Raw genomic sequence first — 18,030 nt, 5'->3', positions numbered from 1 at the left:
GACCCGAACTGCTATTATGACGGAAAGAGACATAAGCAGGACCTGAGTATGAACGAATACCAAGTGTACATTGATGGCCCTTGGGAATGGCCCCTGTCGTTGGACTTGACAGGGAGCTGCTCCTTTGGTACTGCCAGGTGTAAAGGCGGTCAACATTCGTCGTGAGGTCCAGGCCACAGAGGCCCTCTGACGCGGGGGGCCGAAACGGCAGAATCAAGATGCCCCGCCATAGCTTCCAGAACCGTCTCCAACTTTGGACCTTCCAATCCTCCAACCTACCTACCTACCCACCAATATTTGACAAGCTCAATTCTGCTTGCCTCCCAGTTCATCACTGTGGCCTAAACTGCTTTCCAATCTGACGAACTTCTTACACGTATCCCCAAAGAATAGCTTCCACCACAATGTCGACTACCGCCGGCCAAGCAGGCCTCGCCCTCGTCGAGGCGAAAGACTACGCCGCTGCCCTCCCCAAGCTCAACACAGCCCTCGCCGGCTCGTCATCCCCGGCATGGCTGCTCGCCCGCTCCAGGTGCCACATCGCCCAGGCCTCCTACGAGCTGGCCCTCCGCGACGCCGAGGCCGCCTACCTCTCGGCCGCCTCCCGTGGCTCCCGCCCCCTCATGATCGATGCCCAGTACCGCCGTGCCGTCGCGCTCTTCCGCCTCGGCCGCCCCGCCGACGCCGATGCCTGCGCCCTCTGGTCGATGAAGCTCGCCGAGGGCATCTCGATGCGCGACGCCGCGAACCTTGTGCCGAGCCCCGGCACCGACTGGCGGCCCAGCCGCGCAGCCCACCTCGCCGAGATTAAGGACGTCACGGCGAGGAGCGGCCAGGCGGCCATGACGGAGAAGAAGTTTGGCGCCATCTGGAACACGGCCGCGGCGCTGCGGGCCCAGGTCCTCGCCGCGCTAGAGAGGGTGCCCGACGGCGACGACAAGGCCCGCCTCGCCGTCGCGCTGGTGCCCGTCGAGCGCAAGCAGGAGGACGCCGAGGAGGACCAGCTCGTCAGGGAGGCCGTGGCCGAGAAGAAGGCGGCCGAGGCGGCGCAGCGGGAGAAGCCCAAGGAGGTGCGGGCCGACTTCTTCCAGAGCAGCGCCAGCGTGTCCGTCACGGTGTTTGTCAAGGGCGTGCCGAAGGATGCGTTCCGCGCCGAGTTCACGGAGGACCTGGTACGTTTTCTTTCTTTTTTCTTTTTTTTTCTTTTTGACACATCATCACAGCAGCGGCAGATGCATTCATTTCGAGTCTTGCTGACAATGGCAAAAACAGGTACGCCTCAGCCACATCCCCGGCCACGAGCCCTGGTATGAGATTCCCCTCTACGGACAGATCGACCCCGCCCAGTGCAAGTTTACCGTCACGCCCAACAAGGTCGAGCTCAGTCTCAAGAAGCGCGAGCCCGTCAAATGGGGCACCCTCCGCCGTGCGGCCGATGCGCCGGCTGCCGCACCCGCCAAGGTGGCTGCTGCTCCTGCGCCAGCGCCCGCGGCCGCGGCCCCTTCGTCGTCCCGTACGGGCGCCAAGAACTGGGACAAGGTCCTGGCCGACGAAGACGACACGGAGAAGGAGAGCGTCAACGACTTTTTCAAGACGCTGTACAAGGGGGCGACGGACGAGCAGAAGCGTGCCATGATGAAGTCGTTCACCGAGAGCAACGGCACCTCGCTGAGCACCAACTGGGAAGATGTCAAGACGGGCAAGGTCGAGACGGTGCCGCCCGAGGGCGTCAATGTCAAGAAGTGGGAGGCGTAGGGTACTGCACATGCCAGAGTGGAGGCCAGGTGCAGCCAGAAGGCCGGAGAAAGGAGGGCATCAACCGCTGCAACACATGAAGCTTTGATGCGAAGCTCGAACAGGGCACCCATCAGTATAGACAGGAATACGCCTGCCTAGATCATCACGAAATCACGACGTCATGCTCATTGTATGTGCCAGCTCATTGTGACTTTGTGGACCTCCTCTTGTGTATTGCATGCCAACTTCTTAGCCCTATCATGATGGAATAGATCATGCAGCAGGGCTCCCTACGTATACTGGCACCAGGGCTGAGCTCCCAAGCACCCGCATGCCCCGACATCTATTGGCTCTCCGACCAGGCCCGAATAGCTTGCTTCCTGGCCTCCAGGAACTCAGGCACGGCGTAGTTCCGCTCCACGCGCTTGATCGTGCTCCTCCACTCGTCGATCCCGACGTACGCGCCCCGCAGGTGCCGGCCGCCCGACGAGGGATCGAACGCCGTTCGGCCGTGCAGGACGCGACGGTTGTCGAAGACGACGCAGTCGCCCTCCCGCAGCCGGCGGCGGATCATGTTGCCGTCCTCCTCGAGCATGTGCTGGAAGGTCGAGGCGGCGGCGTGCCAGGCGGCGAAGCGCGTCCGCGCCGCGGGCGTCGTCGGCGCGCGCAGCGGCGTCTGGAAGGGCGGCGACCACCAGACGTCGGTGGGCAGCGCGCGGTACAGGCGCGGGGCGGCGTCGGCGGTGTCCCGCGCCGACGCCGCGCCGGCGAGCGCCTCGCGGGTCCCGGCGTCGAGCGGGCCCATGCCCTGGAAGACGGGCCGCGCCTGCTCGTAGAAGAAGCCGCCGTTGTCGTAGTGCCAGCCCAGGTCGGTCTCCGCGAGGGCCGCGGCCAGGTCGGGCGTGTGGACCATCATCTCGGCCGCCGTGCGCATGGCGTCGCTGAAGAGCGACTCGCCGCCGACGGCGTTGTTCTCGAGGCAGTGGAGGAACTGCAGCTTGGGCGGCGAGTGGAGGTAGAGCATGTCGGAGTGCAGGCCGAGGTATTCGCTCGTGTAGGCGACGTTCTCGGCGCGCGGCTTCGACACGACGTCCCACGTGTTGCCGTAGAAGGTCTCCTTCAGGCCCCCGAATTGCAGGGCCATCGTCTTGACCGAGTCGTGGTCCTTGGGCACGCCCGTGATGAAGACGAGACCAGACTCGGCGAGCTCGGTGACGGCGGCTGCAAAGTGGCCCTCGCCGGCCATCCAGTCTGCGTACGAGACCTCGCGCGGGTACAGCGTCCTGCGGTTCCATGTGCTCGCCGTTGGGACAGCGTGGTGCTGCAGCACGGCCAGATGCCGCGACGCGAACTCGGTCTGTAGAGCCCCCCGGAGCTGCCCTGATGTGAAGACGGAGGTGTTGATGCCATCGGCAACAAAGCGGGGGATATTGTTGCGCCATGTGATTTCCCAGTGGCCCTCGCTGTCCTGTCGGACGGACTCGATCGCGATGTCGACGGGAATCTCGCCGGTGGCAAAATTCTTGTTGCCGGACGAGGGGCTTGTGCTTTGTGGGCATCGGTCGCGCAGCCAGCCAGCAGGCACCTCGGTCGGAGGTAGATCCGGGCCTTCGATCGTCAGCAGGGCTGCGTCCGCCGCAGAAACACGGCAGACAACGGCAGCAGCTGACTGTCGAGCGGCCGCTTTGCGTCGCTTCAACGATGCGGGCACGAGGGGCGGGCTCGAGGCAGACGTAGCCGTTTTCGGGACACTGCCGGTGGCCTCGCCTTGCCGGAATTGCGAGCTCGTGTGGAATGACGTTGCAGGGGCAGGACATTTGACGCATCGAGGGGTCGGTGGTGTTCGAGTGATCAGGCCATCTGTGTGCCGCGCGGCAGCTCCTTGGACGGCGCGCAGCGCTCGCGAACGTGCGTACATGGCGTGTTTCTTCGAAATAAAGGTACAAGAAAGACGGTCAAAATGGCACGGCCGCGAAACAGAAGATCATGAGAAACGGGCAAAGGAAAAAGGCGACGACGAAGAAGCCCCAGCTCAACCGACAAGCCGAGGAACATGTGCGATGGAAGCCGGGAGAGCTCCACGGTCGGAGCTCCACAGAGGGGTAGATCGATCGTCGAGAGCTTGGACTTAGACCTGATAGAGGCATAGTCTATCTATATGGTTTATATGTAACGATGCTTACTTGAGTACATGCTCCCACGCACTCACCATCATGCGGTGGCATGCGTACCCCTTCTTCCTCTTTACAGCATACCGTCATTTGTCATGAAGAGTCTGTTCCGGTCATTTCGATAGAGTCTCTTCTAGTCGTTCTCATAGAGCCTCTTCCATTCATTCTCTTAGAGTCTCCCCAAACACCTTTTACTCCTGGATCTCGCCCCAGATCCAATCACTCAACGTCTCGTTCGTTCCAATCCAGCTCTTCAAGCACGCCTCCTTCTCCAAGATGAGGTCCGCCACGAGCCGTCCAAACACGACGCTGCCCCAGTCATTGAGATGCGTGTTGTCGCCCTCCTTGAGGTTCCACTCGTCATGAGACCGCTGCTCGCCCACCGCCTCCACGAGCGCCTTGCTGTTCTTGTAGAGGTCGATGAACTGCGTCCTCGTCTCCTCCGCCGCCGCCATGGTCCTCACCCTCTCGTTCCTCAGGCTGTCGTCCGTCACGGCGCCCTTGAAGTTCCGCCGCGAGAGCGGCGTCACGAGGATGGGCGTCGCGCCGAGCGCCTTGATCTCGCCGGCCAGCGCGCCGAGGTTCTCCTGGTACATGTCGAGCGTGATGTTCTTGGCCGGCTTCTGGTCGTTGTGCCCGAACTGGAGCGTGACGTACACGTCAAAGTCGGCCGCGTGCTCGCGCACCGCCGTCGTGACGAGGTCCCAGTGGCCGCCCGAGACAAAGTCGACCGTCGTGCGCCCGTTGCGCCCGTAGTTGGCGCCCGTCGCCGGCGCCACGAGGAAGGAGAGGAAGCCGTTGCCCCAGCCGCCGCCGCCCTCGGACTGCACCGCTGTCGTCGAGTCGCCGGCGAGGAAGAAGGCCGCGGGCTTGGTGGAGCAGACTTTGGGGCACGAGGGCGCCGCCGCCGCGAGAACGGGCAGGAGGGCTGCTGCCGCGGAGAGGGAGGCCTTCATGATGACGATGGGGTGCGTCTGGGCCGTTTGATGAGCGATGCGAGAAGGACTGCCGTTCAACGAGAGCATCGCTGCTCGATGACTGCAGCGACCGCTGGCTTAAATACGTTTCCTCGCCATCTCGGGGTAATGCGCGCCTGTCTTGACGAGCGCGCAACCATCGTCGAGGTAAACTGTCGATAGAGATCGCCCAAATGCCGTGGACGCTCGCATCGCGGATGGGATCAATTTCTCCGTCAATGGCGAGTGGCCGATGGCCGCTACTGCAGCGCCCTGAACCTGGTAATGTGGCTGCTTGCCGGAGCTAACAACGCGATTTTGCCTGTTCGAGCGTCCGGCTCGCGATGACTTCCTTCAATCGGACCAGCGGAACATGCCCATGATGATCCACCGTAACGCGGGGTTGGTGTGGGGTACTTGTGGAAAAACAAGCATACCTATTTCGCCGTCTTTCACAGAGCCCTGGGAGAGTTCACAGCAAATCGTGACAGTGCGCCTTGTTTGGTTCAAGTTGATACAATATTCAGACATTTCCTGATTTGCCTTGTTCGCCTGGCCGATACCAAAAGGCTCTCTGGTTTACATTGGTGTTCGTCCACGGAGTACATGGTGGTTTTTCAGTCGCCCAAACTTGCACCGCATCATCTATTGCGATTGCTCGACCACCGCCTGACCATGACCTCCCGGATCTTGTACAACTTGAGCGCCGCCGCCGGACCCTGCTCGAAGGCCTTGTCGAAAATCGGCGGTGGCGGCACGTCGACGTAGACCAGCACAAGGCTCTTGTGCACGTGGGCGAGGACACGCACCACGCCATGCAGCCAATGCCATGTCTTTTGTGGCACTGCATGCTTGTTGTCCTTCCACCACGCGTGTGAATAAGAAGGCAAGATGATGACGCCAAATTCAGCGTGATCGAAGACAGGGCCCTTGGCATACAGCATCCAGTCCATGCCAAATTTGATGCCCGGCCGTGGGACCCAACCGAGCGACCGGAAATGATGGTATACCGCGTAGTTGAGCAGGAAACTGTCGTCGGGTAGCAGTGCTGTCGGCGGCAGAGGCGGGAAGACGGCGTTTTGGCGGAAGAGCGTCAATAGGGAGGACGTGTCGATTGGCGTCTTCGTTTGGGGATCCAAGACCTTGAGAGTGCCGAGACCGAAGCTCAGGAAGAGCGCTTCCTCGCCCGTCAGCTGGAGGTGTTCCTTGTTCAGGATCTCATCTGTCGCCTCCGGCATCTCGGGAACAGCTTTGTGTCGTAGAGAACCATTGGGCCACACCGCGTCACGTTTCGCGCCGTGCGGTGATCCATTGGTTGTCTTGTCACATATCGAGGCATGGCTTGGACTGGGAGGGTCTGAGTGCTCGAACGTAGCCGATTCGACGCGGGGCGAGAACCGCACACTCTTGCGACGTTTGACCGTCTTGCCCTCGTCGGGCGCATTGTCATCGGGTGACGTCGCGTGGCCGTTGAGGTCCTCTCCTGTGGTAGGTATTGACGAGCCGTCCACAGCGTGTCCGTTTGCAGACTGTTGGTGCGGCGGGGTGTCAAGTGAGCTTTCACTGTCATCAGGTATCAGGTCTGCAGCTGCAGCAATGGCCTCTGCGGGAAGAACGGGGTGCTCAACAGCAAGAGGAACATCGAGAGACGAGTTGGGCAGCGACAAGAGCTCCAGCGGCCCAGTCGGCGGAGCCTGCACGGCAGCAATCACGGCTGGAACTTCGGGCTGGGGCACGGATAAAGTGCCGGCAGAGCTGCTATGTGCGATCGCGAGCCGAGCTTCTTCCAGTCGGACTTGGCGGATGGCGTCTTGCTCTGCCCTCGCTCTTTCCCACTTCATCTTGATACGCTCCTCTCTTCTACTCGTGGTCAATTCCTCGCTAACGTGCGTCTGCACGAGGCCGCGGCGGACCTTTTCTCGCTTGAGCCAGTTGGGCTCGCTTCGGCTGAGGTTGCCTTTCCCATAAAAGCCCTGTTCCCACAAAGCTCGGATGGTTTTATCATCGTAGACATGAACGGAACCCGATTCGGGTGACCAGACGGCTTCCCATATTACTGAGGGCTCAATTGGGGGCGGGGAAAGCACCTGGCTCGCCCACGCCCAGGCCAACTGGAGGAGAGATACGGGGTTGTTCGGGTAGAACGAGGGCAGTGGAAAGGTCCTGATCGGCGCCGGCAGGGCGTAGATCTGATGCAACGGGGTCGTCTTGGGCCGCTGGGGCCGCGGTTCTACTTGCGCAGGAGACGCTGTAGAGGACTTGACGCCATTGGCGGCAGGCTGAGGTGCCGGGGACTGAGCTTCAGCCATGGCTATCTCGCTTCATCTCTGTTCTTTGTGATCGTTAGCTTGCGGTCCTTGATGCGATTCCCAAGTCGCTGCGGGAAAAGTAAGCCGTGGACAAGCAGATCATATGCATCAGATACCGTTGTAGTCTATATTGTTTTGCCTCAGCGAGGCCAATGAAGGACACTCTAAGCACAATAAAAAAAAGGTGTCATCATCGTAAGATCTGGCCGAGGCGCACGACTTCGCGCGCCAGACCGTGTGCCGCCAGGCTTCAAAACCCTGAAAACAAAACGTCATGACTTACTCAATTGAGGGAAACTGGCCCCATGGGTGTTATGGGCAATGAGTTAGTGCAGACATTCGAGGACCGAGCCCGATATCTGATGCCTAAGTACTGGTTGATGGGAGAAGGAAGAGGCAGGAAGGAAAAGGCGAGGTCTTCGCAGATTTTGGAGTCGGCTTTTCTAGGTCCCCACAGCGAGGCTGGCAAATCACAGGTGCCCTAATGGGTCGAGCTTCCAGCGGGGTCGGTCCAGGGCGGAAAAACACGGCTCGCCGATCTCTGCTGTAACTAGGTACCTACCTAGGTAAGGTAAGGTATCTTAAGGTACGATGAGCATTATTGACCTTGGACAGAAGGACAGGCCGGCGGTCTGTCATCTCGCCAAGTGGGGCACCCATTTCGCAGGTCCTCACACCAACACCATCGGCTGTCCATTTCGCGTGAGAGTTTCGCATCGTATCTGATGCTACTTACTCCTTTGTTCCTCGCCATGTGCAACCGTTGCGTTGCCCCTCCCCAGAGTCGGTGACGTGGCAGATATTGACGACTAATGACTTGAACGACTGCATGAATGGCGTTTCCCTGAAATCGATCGCCTTGCCCCCCCAGATCTTATCCAGCGCAACATCATGCTCGACCTTTCGCTTCTCGTTCAGGGAGCTGCGTACCTGGCGGGAACATGGAGCGTCTTCATCTTTCTGGTCCAGTGCATTGGTAATACGAGGATGTACGTGAGAGCTCAGTTCACCAAGCCTTTCCTGTCCTCATCCCCATTGACACGAGAATAGCTTCACAAAGTACGCCTCCCGGTCTCGTCCAGCTGTTTCCTCGAACCTACCCTCGGCAGATGTGCCACACATCACGATCATCCGTCCTGTCAAGGGCCTAGAAACCGAACTCTACCAGTGCATCGCCTCCACATTTCGCCTCGACTACCCGCGCGACAAACTGACCATCCACCTGTGCGTCGCTGACAAGTCCGACCCTGCCTACGCTGTCCTCGTCCAGCTTGTACGAGACTTCCCTGGCTTCGACGCCCGAGTTCTTGTCGAGAAGGAAGACCCTCTGCTCCATGGTTCTGACGGCCACGTCAATAATCTGGGTCCAAACCCCAAGATCCGGAACATCAGTCGGGGCTATCGTGAGGCGAAGGGAGACCTCGTCTGGATAATCGACTGCAACATCTGGGTTGGGCGGGGTGTGGCAGGGCGCATGGCGGACAAGCTGCTGGGCCTGCAACATGACGGGAGTCGCGCGACGCCCTACAAGTTTGTCCATCTGCTGCCCTTGGTCGTGGATATCATGGGGCTCTGGGACCGTACTTCCGAGTCGCAAGCCCTTCTATCTGCTTCCTCGGAAACTGGTACTTCCTCTGATCCGGCAAAAGTCAAGCGCGATCAGTCTCTTCTCCCGCAAATCCAACAGTACGGCGGCGGTCGCTTGGACGAAATGTTCATGGCGACCACCCACGCCAAATTCTACAGTGCCATCAATACGGTCGGCGTCGCACCCTGCGTCGTCGGCAAGTCCAACATGTTCCGCAAGTCCCACCTCGACATGCTTACGGACCCCACGCGGAATCCCGACCTGCCCACCGACAAGAGCCACCCAACCGGCATCGACTACTTCTCGGATTACATCTGTGAGGACCACCTCATCGGTGATCTTCTCTGGCGATCAAAGCTGCCCGGACTTCGCAACCATGGTCTTGTCTTTGGAGACATTGCGATTCAGCCCATGGCCGACATGTCGGTGCAGGCCTACATTGCACGCCGAGTCAGATGGCTTCGCGCGAGGAAGTGGACCGTCATCGCCGCCACCATCGTGGAGCCTGGTGTCGAGTCACTTTTGTGCTGCTCCTACTCTTCCTTTGCTATCACCACCATTCCCTGGTTCAACCAGACGTTCGGCATCCCTCAGACGTGGAGTGCCATGGGAGTCGCATGGCTCGCATCGGTTACGCTCTGGATGATCGGAGACTGGCTCGCCTACAACAAGCTGCATGCTGGAAAGACGGTTGAGGTTGACGAGAACACGCCCAGGTTTGCGAGGGGCACCGGCAGTTCCGGCGGCACGCCGCGCCGACCGTTCCACGAGTGGCTACCCACGTGGATAGGGCGCGAGCTTCTCGCCTTGCCAATCTGGACCTGGGCCGTGCTGCTTGGGACGACCGTGGTGTGGCGGGGTCGGACTTTCAATGTGCGCATGGACATGAGCGTGGAAGAGGTCGGAGACGAATCCACCAGCACACATGGTTCGTCCACCGGCGTGAATGCGCAGACAGACAATGCTCGTTCTCGAAGCAAGAATAGACTAGATTAGATTCTTAAGACTACACCAGTGTGAAGAAGCTCGATGTCATTCCATCTCTTGTCCACACATCGTGGGCACTTGCGTCATTCGAGTGCGCCTTGGTGTTGACATTGCATCACGTAACATCCGGGATCGCCGCAGATCACCGCATCGAAAATGCCTTACGAATACTCCAACTCGCTGCGTGCCGTGGCTGACATGTACCATACATGACACATGGTTTATACATTTCTATTGTTATCTACAGTGAATCTGAACATCTCCAATCCTACTGCATAACTATAGGGGGATGTAGGTGCCGTTGCGACAGTCGATGCCCAGATTGGGATTCAGCTCCGCAGTGGCTTTCATGCAGATGACACTGGGCGCCGTCATATCTTGTGGATAGATGCGCATGTTGTCAAACGCAAAGCCCTGGCACGAATCATCCTCATTACACTCGACAATGATTGCCTCGTTGTGCTTGAGATTCGGGAGGCCAACGTTGTACCAGCAAGGCTTGAGAGATGGTTAGTGACACGAGCCGTGCCAAGTTTATGGAGGGGCCACGTACGTTGGAGGCGCAGGAGCCGTCGCCCGGGTTGTAGCTGTTGATCGAGCCGGCCCAGTTGTCCCACTTGAAGTTGCGCATCTGCACGGACGAGTTGTTCGGGCGGTTCGCGGACGCCTTGCCCTGGTCGCTGTAGGTCTGAGTGATGAAGATGGGGAACGTGACGTTGTAGAGGCGGATGTTCGACCACGAGACGTCCTTCACGAGGCCCTGGGGAGGGTTGGTCAGTATCGTACTGGACGCGCGCGAGACGGTCTTTCTGCTCCACGTACCTGGCCGCCGACCCACGACTTGAAGCGCGCGGCGTACAGGCCTCCGGCGACGGTGATGTCGTCGAATCGAATGTTGGACACGGTGTAGAACTTCTTGGCGTCGGAACCAAGGGAGCCGATGCTCATGCCGTGGGTCTGGTATCCGATGATACTGCGCTCGACAACGACGTTCTTCGCGCCATCGCTGATGGCGAAGGCGTCGTCGCCGTTGTAGATGACGCAGTCCGTGACGTGAACATCAGTGGCGCCGATGCCCACGCCGTCCGTGTTGAAGGGGAAACTCCAGTCCTCGGAGACAGAGTCAACGACGGCATTCGCGATGCTGATGTTGGACCCCTTGACGGCAAGATTCCAGGCGACGGGCTTGGAGGACTTGAAGTAGTTCATGACACCGTTGGTGGCTTTGAAAGCCATAAGATGCGGACGGTTCGGGAGACCGGTGCCGCCGGCCTTCGCGTTGGCAGACCACCATGCCTGGCCGTAGCTGTAGATCCAGCCATGTGAGATCTGAGGACATCGTCAGTTGGTATGTATCACTAGCGTTCGGTTGTAATTCGACGCACATCTGAGTTGCCGATGTACTGTATGTCGGTACCCGCAAAGTCGAACCAGTGGCCGTTGCCTCCTGCGACGATCTTCTGCACGGCGGAGATATCCTGGGGCAGATGCAGATTGCCTTGAACCGAAAGGATCACGTTGGTGAGGTTCAGGGCCGCAATGGGCTCGAAGACGTTGTAGTTGGACCCCTCCTCGAACAAAATCAACGAGTCCCTGTTGCAACGATCAAGAACCTCTTGGATGGCTGCCGAGTCCGATAAAGTGCCCCCAGAAGCGGGGACCACGCACTGCTTGCGGCACGCTGCTGAAGCAGTACCCACAAGGAGGACGAGGCTGAGGGATCGGAGAGAAACCATGGTGACGAACGAAGGAGATCGAGACGAGAATCTGTTGAGTCTGCTGGCTACTTGCCTGCTCCGTGCCACCCCAATGAGCTTCTTAAGTATGTTTAAGCATCTCGCCTTACCCCAAAATCTACCCCCAGGCTTCGCTCCAGACGAAGCATCCCGGAGGCTAATTACACCACGGGGCCAGTTCGTCAAGGGGTAACCACCTCTCAAAAGGAGACCTGTATGGACGGAAAAAGATGCGCCGCAGCCTTCACTCGACTAGCGACCGGACCACATCGTCAGGATATCCACTCCAAATATTACGGTCAGTCAAGATACAGGCCCGGATGGAAGAGGCTGCTGAACCGCGTTGTCATCTCCAGGCTTCGGTTAGTGTGCCGTCTTGGCGCGGCAGCTTTGGGCCGAACGTGGGCCGCGCCAGGGTCGTTCCCGGGGGGTAGCGTTGCTGCCAACCTCTCAGATCGCGGGGTGCCAAGTAATTTCGGAGTGTGCTTTACTGCACCCCTGCCTTGTACCCGACTTGGATAGTAGCCTACGCAAGCCCGCACGGCCGCTGGGTTTCAGCGAGATTCCGAAGCGTGATCGTGATCTTTTTACCTTCTTGCAACGGGCCGCTAATGCAAAAGTTTCTTTTAACACACTTTGTTTGCTTTTATTAAGGTACAGCGCTCTGCAGATGAATGGATTGTCACCAATTTGCGCAAGGTTCTCGGCAACGTTGATTCCCGTATGATATAGAGCGCGATTCGGCGTGCGCTAGTAGAAACAAACTCCAACTGCTCAATGCCTAGAGAGCTTGCCATTCCTCCCACCAAGCTGTGGTTAAAAATATTTTGCAAGGCAAATTACTTGCGTTCGCCTGCTAAGTGTGGGCAGCTGGCTGACCTGCCCAATTTGAGCAAGCTGTAGTGAGGATCAACCATGTCTTTTCGGCAATGCCATGTTCATGGCTTACGATCATGAATAACGTAGTTATGTGACGTGGCATGGGAATGGGTACCAGTCAACGTTGACAGAGTCCGACGGCGACCTCTTCCGCGCGTGCCGAGCTGTGACCTCAGCTGACTGGTTTTGCAAACCGCAAAAGTGATGTTCGGTATGAGTGAACAAAAAACGGGTTGGTTTTGGAGAGGTGTAGATATTTGAAGAAACTTGGATAAGGGTTCTGCATTCTACACACTTAAGAGGATGTTCAAGGGGTACAACTCGCCTGGCAGTAAAGAACACCCAGAACTCAGGAAGGGGCCAACTCAAAGGCCGATATATCTTGGTCTATATTAGTGTCGTGCCTTTGCTGTTGTAGGTGTCCCAACTCTCCCGAGTCCGAATTTCGTCTCTGGTACATAATCCAAAACATTCTTCATAATCGTGTGGGCTCATGTTGCTCAAGCGTTCCTTACTCGAGATACCTACTCGATACCTGTGGATGGAAACGGAGCAAAAGAGGAATAAAATAGTTTTTGAGCATTGTCGTTGCAAGAATGTGAGAAGGAAACGGTTAAACGGTCGCGACTGTCATCTTATCTTCGCACTGCCCATTCATTATGCCCGAAACTCAGAGGCGCGGCGGAACCTCCGAGTTCTTCCTCAGAGAGGTCCGCAAGGCTTTCATGCGAGCAGCCGTAATCATCATCGATTTGGGAAATTCATCGCCAAGTGTCTCATCCAGAAGCATTTGCGCAATCATCTCTCCCGCCCTCCACGCCTTGACCATGCCCACACCGTGAAAGCCACCACAGACCCACTGACGATGGCGTGAGGGAAACACTGTTGTTAGGGGTCCGACAAACGGCAAAGCATCTTGTGTGAAACCGAGTATTCCAGACCAAGAATCAGTGATGTGCGCCGATGAGCCTTCCACAGCTGAAGAGACAACCTGATCACCGAAACCGCGCAGGTGCGCCATGGGAAGTAGATCAGTCTGGCTGTCGTCCCCGGTGGCCCTTCGACCCATGTTGGCACGTCCGACGACAATGCCCCCATCTTGACGCTGGATAAGATAGTCGTAGTCTTTGTCTGCGTAGCGTAGCCAGAAAGAATACTTGCTGTCAAGGCCCAGAGCAGATTTCGCGTTGACCGAAGCGTCTTCTTTCGATGCGACAGAGCCGTAATGCACCACGTTTCCTCGGACAGGTGAAATATACGGACGCAATTCAGGCAACAAATGACCAAGCCAGCCGTTTGTAGCATGTACCACGGCTTTTGCACGTATATCGCCTCTGCTTGTACGAACAGTGGCGAATGGACTTCCGGACCGGTCGTCGATCGAGAGGACGGGTGTGCCCGTTTGTATATTGACTTTGTCGAAACTGACCAGAGTTGCTAAGAGGTTGGTGACCATTTTAAATGGCCACACCGAAGCTGCGGGAGTGGTGATGGCGCCAACACAACGAGCGGAAAGCTTCATGTCCCCTTGCAGCACTGTGGTGTCTGTGCATATCTTGTACTTGTCCGCAAGATTGGGGGCATGCAATCTCATATCTTGAAGCGCGGCTACGGCTTTTGCAAAGACCGTTTCATCGTAGTACGCGTCCACACCCTGTACGGGCACGAAGTCACACTCGAGTGAATTGGCGTGAATGATATGAGCCATGACGTCGAGGTGGCTCTGTTCAAAAGCCGTCATTTTAATCGCTTCTTCCAGTCCAAGCCTTTGCTTGCGATGATCCCAGACGGCATACGTCATGGTCTTGATGTGTCCTCCATTTCGGGCTGTCGCACCGGAGCAAAGGCTACGCGCATCGATAAGAGTGATATTGACATCTGGGCGTCTCGACAACAAATTGTGGGCAATACTGGCGCCCGATATACCGGAGCCAATTATAACAACATCGACAATTGAGTGAGGCCAAGCAGACTTGTGGTCCGCCAAAGGGTGTAGCCCGGAGTGCCAGAAGGGCTGGGTGGAGTTGGCGACGGGTAATCCAGGGTCAACGACGCCTGGTTCGTAAACACCTTCGGGTGAGCCGGACATCTTGAGACAGATAATCACAGCAAGGAATGTCTAAATGGCTGGAAGGAATATCAAGAGTGCTGCAACGATGAAGAAAAAAACTGCCTTATGTACCCCTCAACAATGCTGTGATGTGCGCCTGACGCGTGATGGCCCACCAGAAGCCCGGGCCGGTACAATACGTTTGGGCCTCCGCTGGATACTGGCATGTTGGCATCACATGGCGAGGCGCTTTGCATTTAATCACGAATCAAAGAAAACCACGAAGGAGATAGATGGAGATCTAGAATAGTAATTTTCCTGTTTTTCAAGAGAAGACGAAGATATTTGCTGGCCAAATTGAAGCGATGTATTCAACGCGTTTGTCATCCCTTCCCTATGACATGATCATGGTCACTCGCCCGGCTGGTCACCGGCTACTTGACCACGCTGGGAAAGGCAGGAGGCCCACCCCCGCAGTTGGGTGAGGTAATATCGCAATAGAGAACAGTCCAGATCCTGAGATCCCTACTTTAGTACCTCTAAATTGTGAGGACAGCTTGACACGTGAAATGAGATCCAGTATATTGGACTACCAGGTGGCATCGTTGCACGTGCCCCTGTTTCCCATACGGCTCAATCTTATTGTCTAATTCGGTGACCGACGGGCATAATGGAAGTGACATATACTGGAAAGCAGGGACGCTTGTTGTTTCGATCCCTGTAGAATTTGCCCCCAGACCATGGCACAACTACCCACCTTGTTGAGTTCAATCTCCCCTCGACTTATCTGTAGCTCAATTGTTGGAAACTGACCAATAAAGTCCATCTGCATGATTTAAAGTAGCGACAGGGGTTGAAAGTGAAACAAAAACTGATCAAATGACCCACTACGCATTACGAACCAAATCCTACTTCGCGATAGGCGCTTTCATCAGAGATGTATCGGATGGCGGCCCACCGAACTTGACCCAGAGGTCCTGAGGTCGATACCAGGCTACATGCTCCTTTTGCAGAAGCTGGTCGACAGCTTCACTTTGGCGCTGTCTGGTCAGGGTCAGTGCCTTTTCCGCGAGCTGCAATAGTCGAGGTGGATCTGGATCTAGATCATCAAAGACCGTGACACTTTCTGTCCCTTCCTCAGCATCGGTATACAAAGCTAGATCCTCGTCTACTTCTGGAATTTTGAGCACATTCTGCGCGCTCAACTGGGATTCCTCCAATTTCTTGTTTGGTGCTTGATCAACAAGGATATGATCGAACAACACTTCCGCAATCTTTCCTCCCTCTCGTGGGTTACGGCCTCGTAACAGCGTGGCAAGATCAAGAATAACCCACAGGAAAGACCGCGTGAAGTTCTGCCGTTCGGTTCCGTAGAACAACTGTTCCAACTGAAGAATGGCTTTTGATATATAGCCACGATCTGCCAGCAGCAAAGCTTTGAGATGGAAGACTTGACAGTGCCTGTCGAAGCTGTTCTGCAGAGCACCCTCTTGTTCGAGTTGCTCAACCGTCTTTTGAGCCTCCGAGAGCATTCCGAAGTCCCGGTAAGCCACCAAAAGCGAAATACGGATGTCTAGGGCCCATATGCTGTCACATGGGACAACCAAGAGTCGTATCTTGAGGGCCTCTTTCAAATTCTTGAGACTTTGCTCTCGTTTGCCCTGGATACGCTGTATGTCTCCCATGGGAAACTGTGCCATTGAGGTGAAGAGATCTTTGTCACCATACTGTTTTCTTCGATAATCGAATACGGCAGTCAGTATCTCGAGCGCCGTATCCAGTTGGTTCAGCTGGACAAGAGCAAGCGAGTATAAAATGCGACCACCAAGGTAGCGAGGATCTTGTGCGCCAAATAGTCTCCGAAAACCTGCACAAGCGGTTTCCTGCGTTTTCGCACTTTGATTGAAACGAACCAACTGTAACTCAGCAGAGCCTCTAGAGTTGAGGGTCCTGAATAGAGTTGGTTCGTCTTCTCCAAACAATCTCTCTTGGATCTCAGCGATGGCCCTAAGCTCCAAGTTTGCCTTGTCTGGAGCTTCAAGCTCCAACAGCACAGTCGCGTTGTCGGATCTTACTCGAAGAGTCAGAGGAGCTTCAGAGCCGAGGTCATTCTCCAGCCCTTTAACTGCTTGAGCAAGAAGAGGACTGGCTTTCAGAGTTTGGCCAATGTCTCGTTGGAACCTGATATTCTGCAACAAGGCAAGCCACTGCAAGAGCTTGTCTTGTCCTTGACGCCGCTTGAAGGACTCACTGAGCTTTGTGTATGGATATATCAAATAGTCCTCGACCGATATTTGATTCTGCTTGGGCGTAGGAAGGTCTCGGTACCATGCCTTCAGCTGTAAGTTCGTGCGTCGAATGTGATTGTAGTCGTTTTTACTCTCCAAGAGTGTATATTCGGCCCAGTAGGCAAAGTTCGACACGTGCAAGAAAAGTTGCGCAAGCTCAAGCAGTCCGTATTCAGGATCATCGATGGCTGTGAGGTGAAATGCCCAGTTCTTTTGCGCATATTCAAAGGATACCCCTTTGGAGGGAGGTTGAGCCGTCCACTGCATACTCAGTAGCTGTAATGCCAACCCGCGTGTTGTAGACTTGATGTTGCGGTGCAGCAGTCCTCCAATTTTATCCTCTGACCCATATCCAGCGTCGAGTAGACACAAAAGGCACTGTTCCGCTAGCTTGCTGTGCGATTCAAAAGATGTGATAGAGACGAGAGCTCGTGTTCCGAGGGCATGCTGGCTGAGAATCTCACTGCTTTGGAGGCAATAGTCACGTACCGAGCTGTGCATGAACTTCAGTTTGCCGTCGTCCAACTCGATGAAAGGCTGGCAGCGATATGTTATGAACTGTTGAACTGAGTCGCCCGCAACCTCCAGTATTCTTGCAACATCCTCAATGTCGAGTGGAACCCGAGCTTCAAGCATGACGACAAATATACGGCGCCGGGAATTTGCGGTCTCGAGTGGAAACTTGTTGTCGGTGACTCGAATCAGTTCGTCGTATACGTCTGACAAGTCACTTGGAAGTGTGCCAAGGCGCAACTGAAACTCTTCCGGAGATAGAAGCTCGTCGAGGTACTGCAGCATTGCTTTGGCCCACATGAACATGCCATCTGCCCGCAGACGAATTTTCTGCAAGACACGTTCCCTTTGCTCCGCGGGAATTAAGCTTCCATCAGCGTGAAGTTGCTTTTCCGTAAAGTTCATGATATCTTGGGTGTTTAGGCCGCGATCAATACGTATCTCGAACTGCGGAGCGATAACTTTCGATGTGTCGGCCTGCCGGCGTGAGAATATCACAATGCGGCAGTTGTGATTTGTCGATAAGTCGCGAAGTTCATCTAGGAACCCTCTCAAGCTTGGTGTTCCGTTCGTATTCTGGCGTGCGAATTGGCATTCATCGAGTCCGTCGATTATCCAAGTATATCTGACATGAGTCAAGCGTGAAAATGCCGTCTTGCAAATAGGCCAGATGGCACTCCAAGAACACGTTTTTGACCCGCCTACATGCTCGGTCTGCAGGCTTCGAAGTCCGTCGGCCACATCAACATCGAGCTTCCTCTCGCTGTTAAGATGATATGTTAGGAGTCGATGCAGCAACTTGCCGCATAACGCGGA

At 56.3% G+C, this 18,030-nt stretch overlaps 7 protein-coding genes across 7 annotated transcripts; 2 read left to right on the top strand and 5 right to left on the bottom strand.

Annotated features, from left to right (window-relative positions):
* Positions 1–404: 404 nt before the first annotated feature.
* On the top strand, positions 405–1,755 carry SUGT1 (Suppressor of G2 allele of SKP1; the record flags this gene model as incomplete). The annotated part of the gene is made up of 2 exons (XM_028640855.1): positions 405–1,172; positions 1,273–1,755. The coding sequence occupies 2 exons, from the start codon at positions 405–407 to the stop codon at positions 1,753–1,755; spliced, it is 1,251 nt and encodes a 416-aa protein (XP_028498821.1).
* A 325-nt stretch (positions 1,756–2,080) lies between these two features.
* On the bottom strand, positions 2,081–3,655 carry D7B24_006730 (uncharacterized protein; the record flags this gene model as incomplete). Its single annotated transcript, XM_028640854.1, has 1 exon — positions 2,081–3,655. One exon carries the CDS (start codon positions 3,653–3,655, stop codon positions 2,081–2,083), a length of 1,575 nt encoding a protein of 524 aa, XP_028498820.1.
* Positions 3,656–4,099: 444 nt separating this feature from the next.
* On the bottom strand, positions 4,100–4,864 carry D7B24_006729 (uncharacterized protein; the record flags this gene model as incomplete). Its single annotated transcript, XM_028640853.1, has 1 exon — positions 4,100–4,864. One exon carries the CDS (start codon positions 4,862–4,864, stop codon positions 4,100–4,102), a length of 765 nt encoding a protein of 254 aa, XP_028498819.1.
* A 641-nt stretch (positions 4,865–5,505) lies between these two features.
* Positions 5,506–7,173, bottom strand: SEN2 (tRNA splicing endonuclease subunit sen2; the record flags this gene model as incomplete). Its single annotated transcript, XM_028640852.1, has 1 exon — positions 5,506–7,173. One exon carries the CDS (start codon positions 7,171–7,173, stop codon positions 5,506–5,508), a length of 1,668 nt encoding a protein of 555 aa, XP_028498818.1.
* Positions 7,174–8,064: 891 nt separating this feature from the next.
* D7B24_006727 (uncharacterized protein) lies at positions 8,065–9,757 on the top strand (the record flags this gene model as incomplete). Its single annotated transcript, XM_028640851.1, has 2 exons — positions 8,065–8,162; positions 8,224–9,757. 2 exons carry the CDS (start codon positions 8,065–8,067, stop codon positions 9,755–9,757), a joined length of 1,632 nt encoding a protein of 543 aa, XP_028498817.1.
* Positions 9,758–10,027: 270 nt separating this feature from the next.
* On the bottom strand, positions 10,028–11,484 carry D7B24_006726 (uncharacterized protein; the record flags this gene model as incomplete). Its single annotated transcript, XM_028640850.1, has 4 exons — positions 10,028–10,246; positions 10,302–10,508; positions 10,571–11,077; positions 11,134–11,484. The coding sequence occupies 4 exons, from the start codon at positions 11,482–11,484 to the stop codon at positions 10,028–10,030; spliced, it is 1,284 nt and encodes a 427-aa protein (XP_028498816.1).
* A 3,837-nt stretch (positions 11,485–15,321) lies between these two features.
* D7B24_006725 (uncharacterized protein) lies at positions 15,322–16,113 on the bottom strand (the record flags this gene model as incomplete). The annotated part of the gene is made up of 1 exon (XM_028640849.1): positions 15,322–16,113. One exon carries the CDS (start codon positions 16,111–16,113, stop codon positions 15,322–15,324), a length of 792 nt encoding a protein of 263 aa, XP_028498815.1.
* Positions 16,114–18,030: the final 1,917 nt, after the last annotated feature.

Source organism: Verticillium nonalfalfae (genome assembly GCF_003724135.2).
Source record: "Verticillium nonalfalfae strain VnAa140/NRRL 66861 chromosome Unknown scaffold_5, whole genome shotgun sequence".
Lineage (NCBI taxonomy): Eukaryota > Fungi > Ascomycota > Sordariomycetes > Glomerellales > Plectosphaerellaceae > Verticillium > Verticillium nonalfalfae.
The sequence above is the reverse complement of the archived record's forward strand: the minus strand, read 5'-3'. Positions and strand labels throughout refer to the sequence as shown.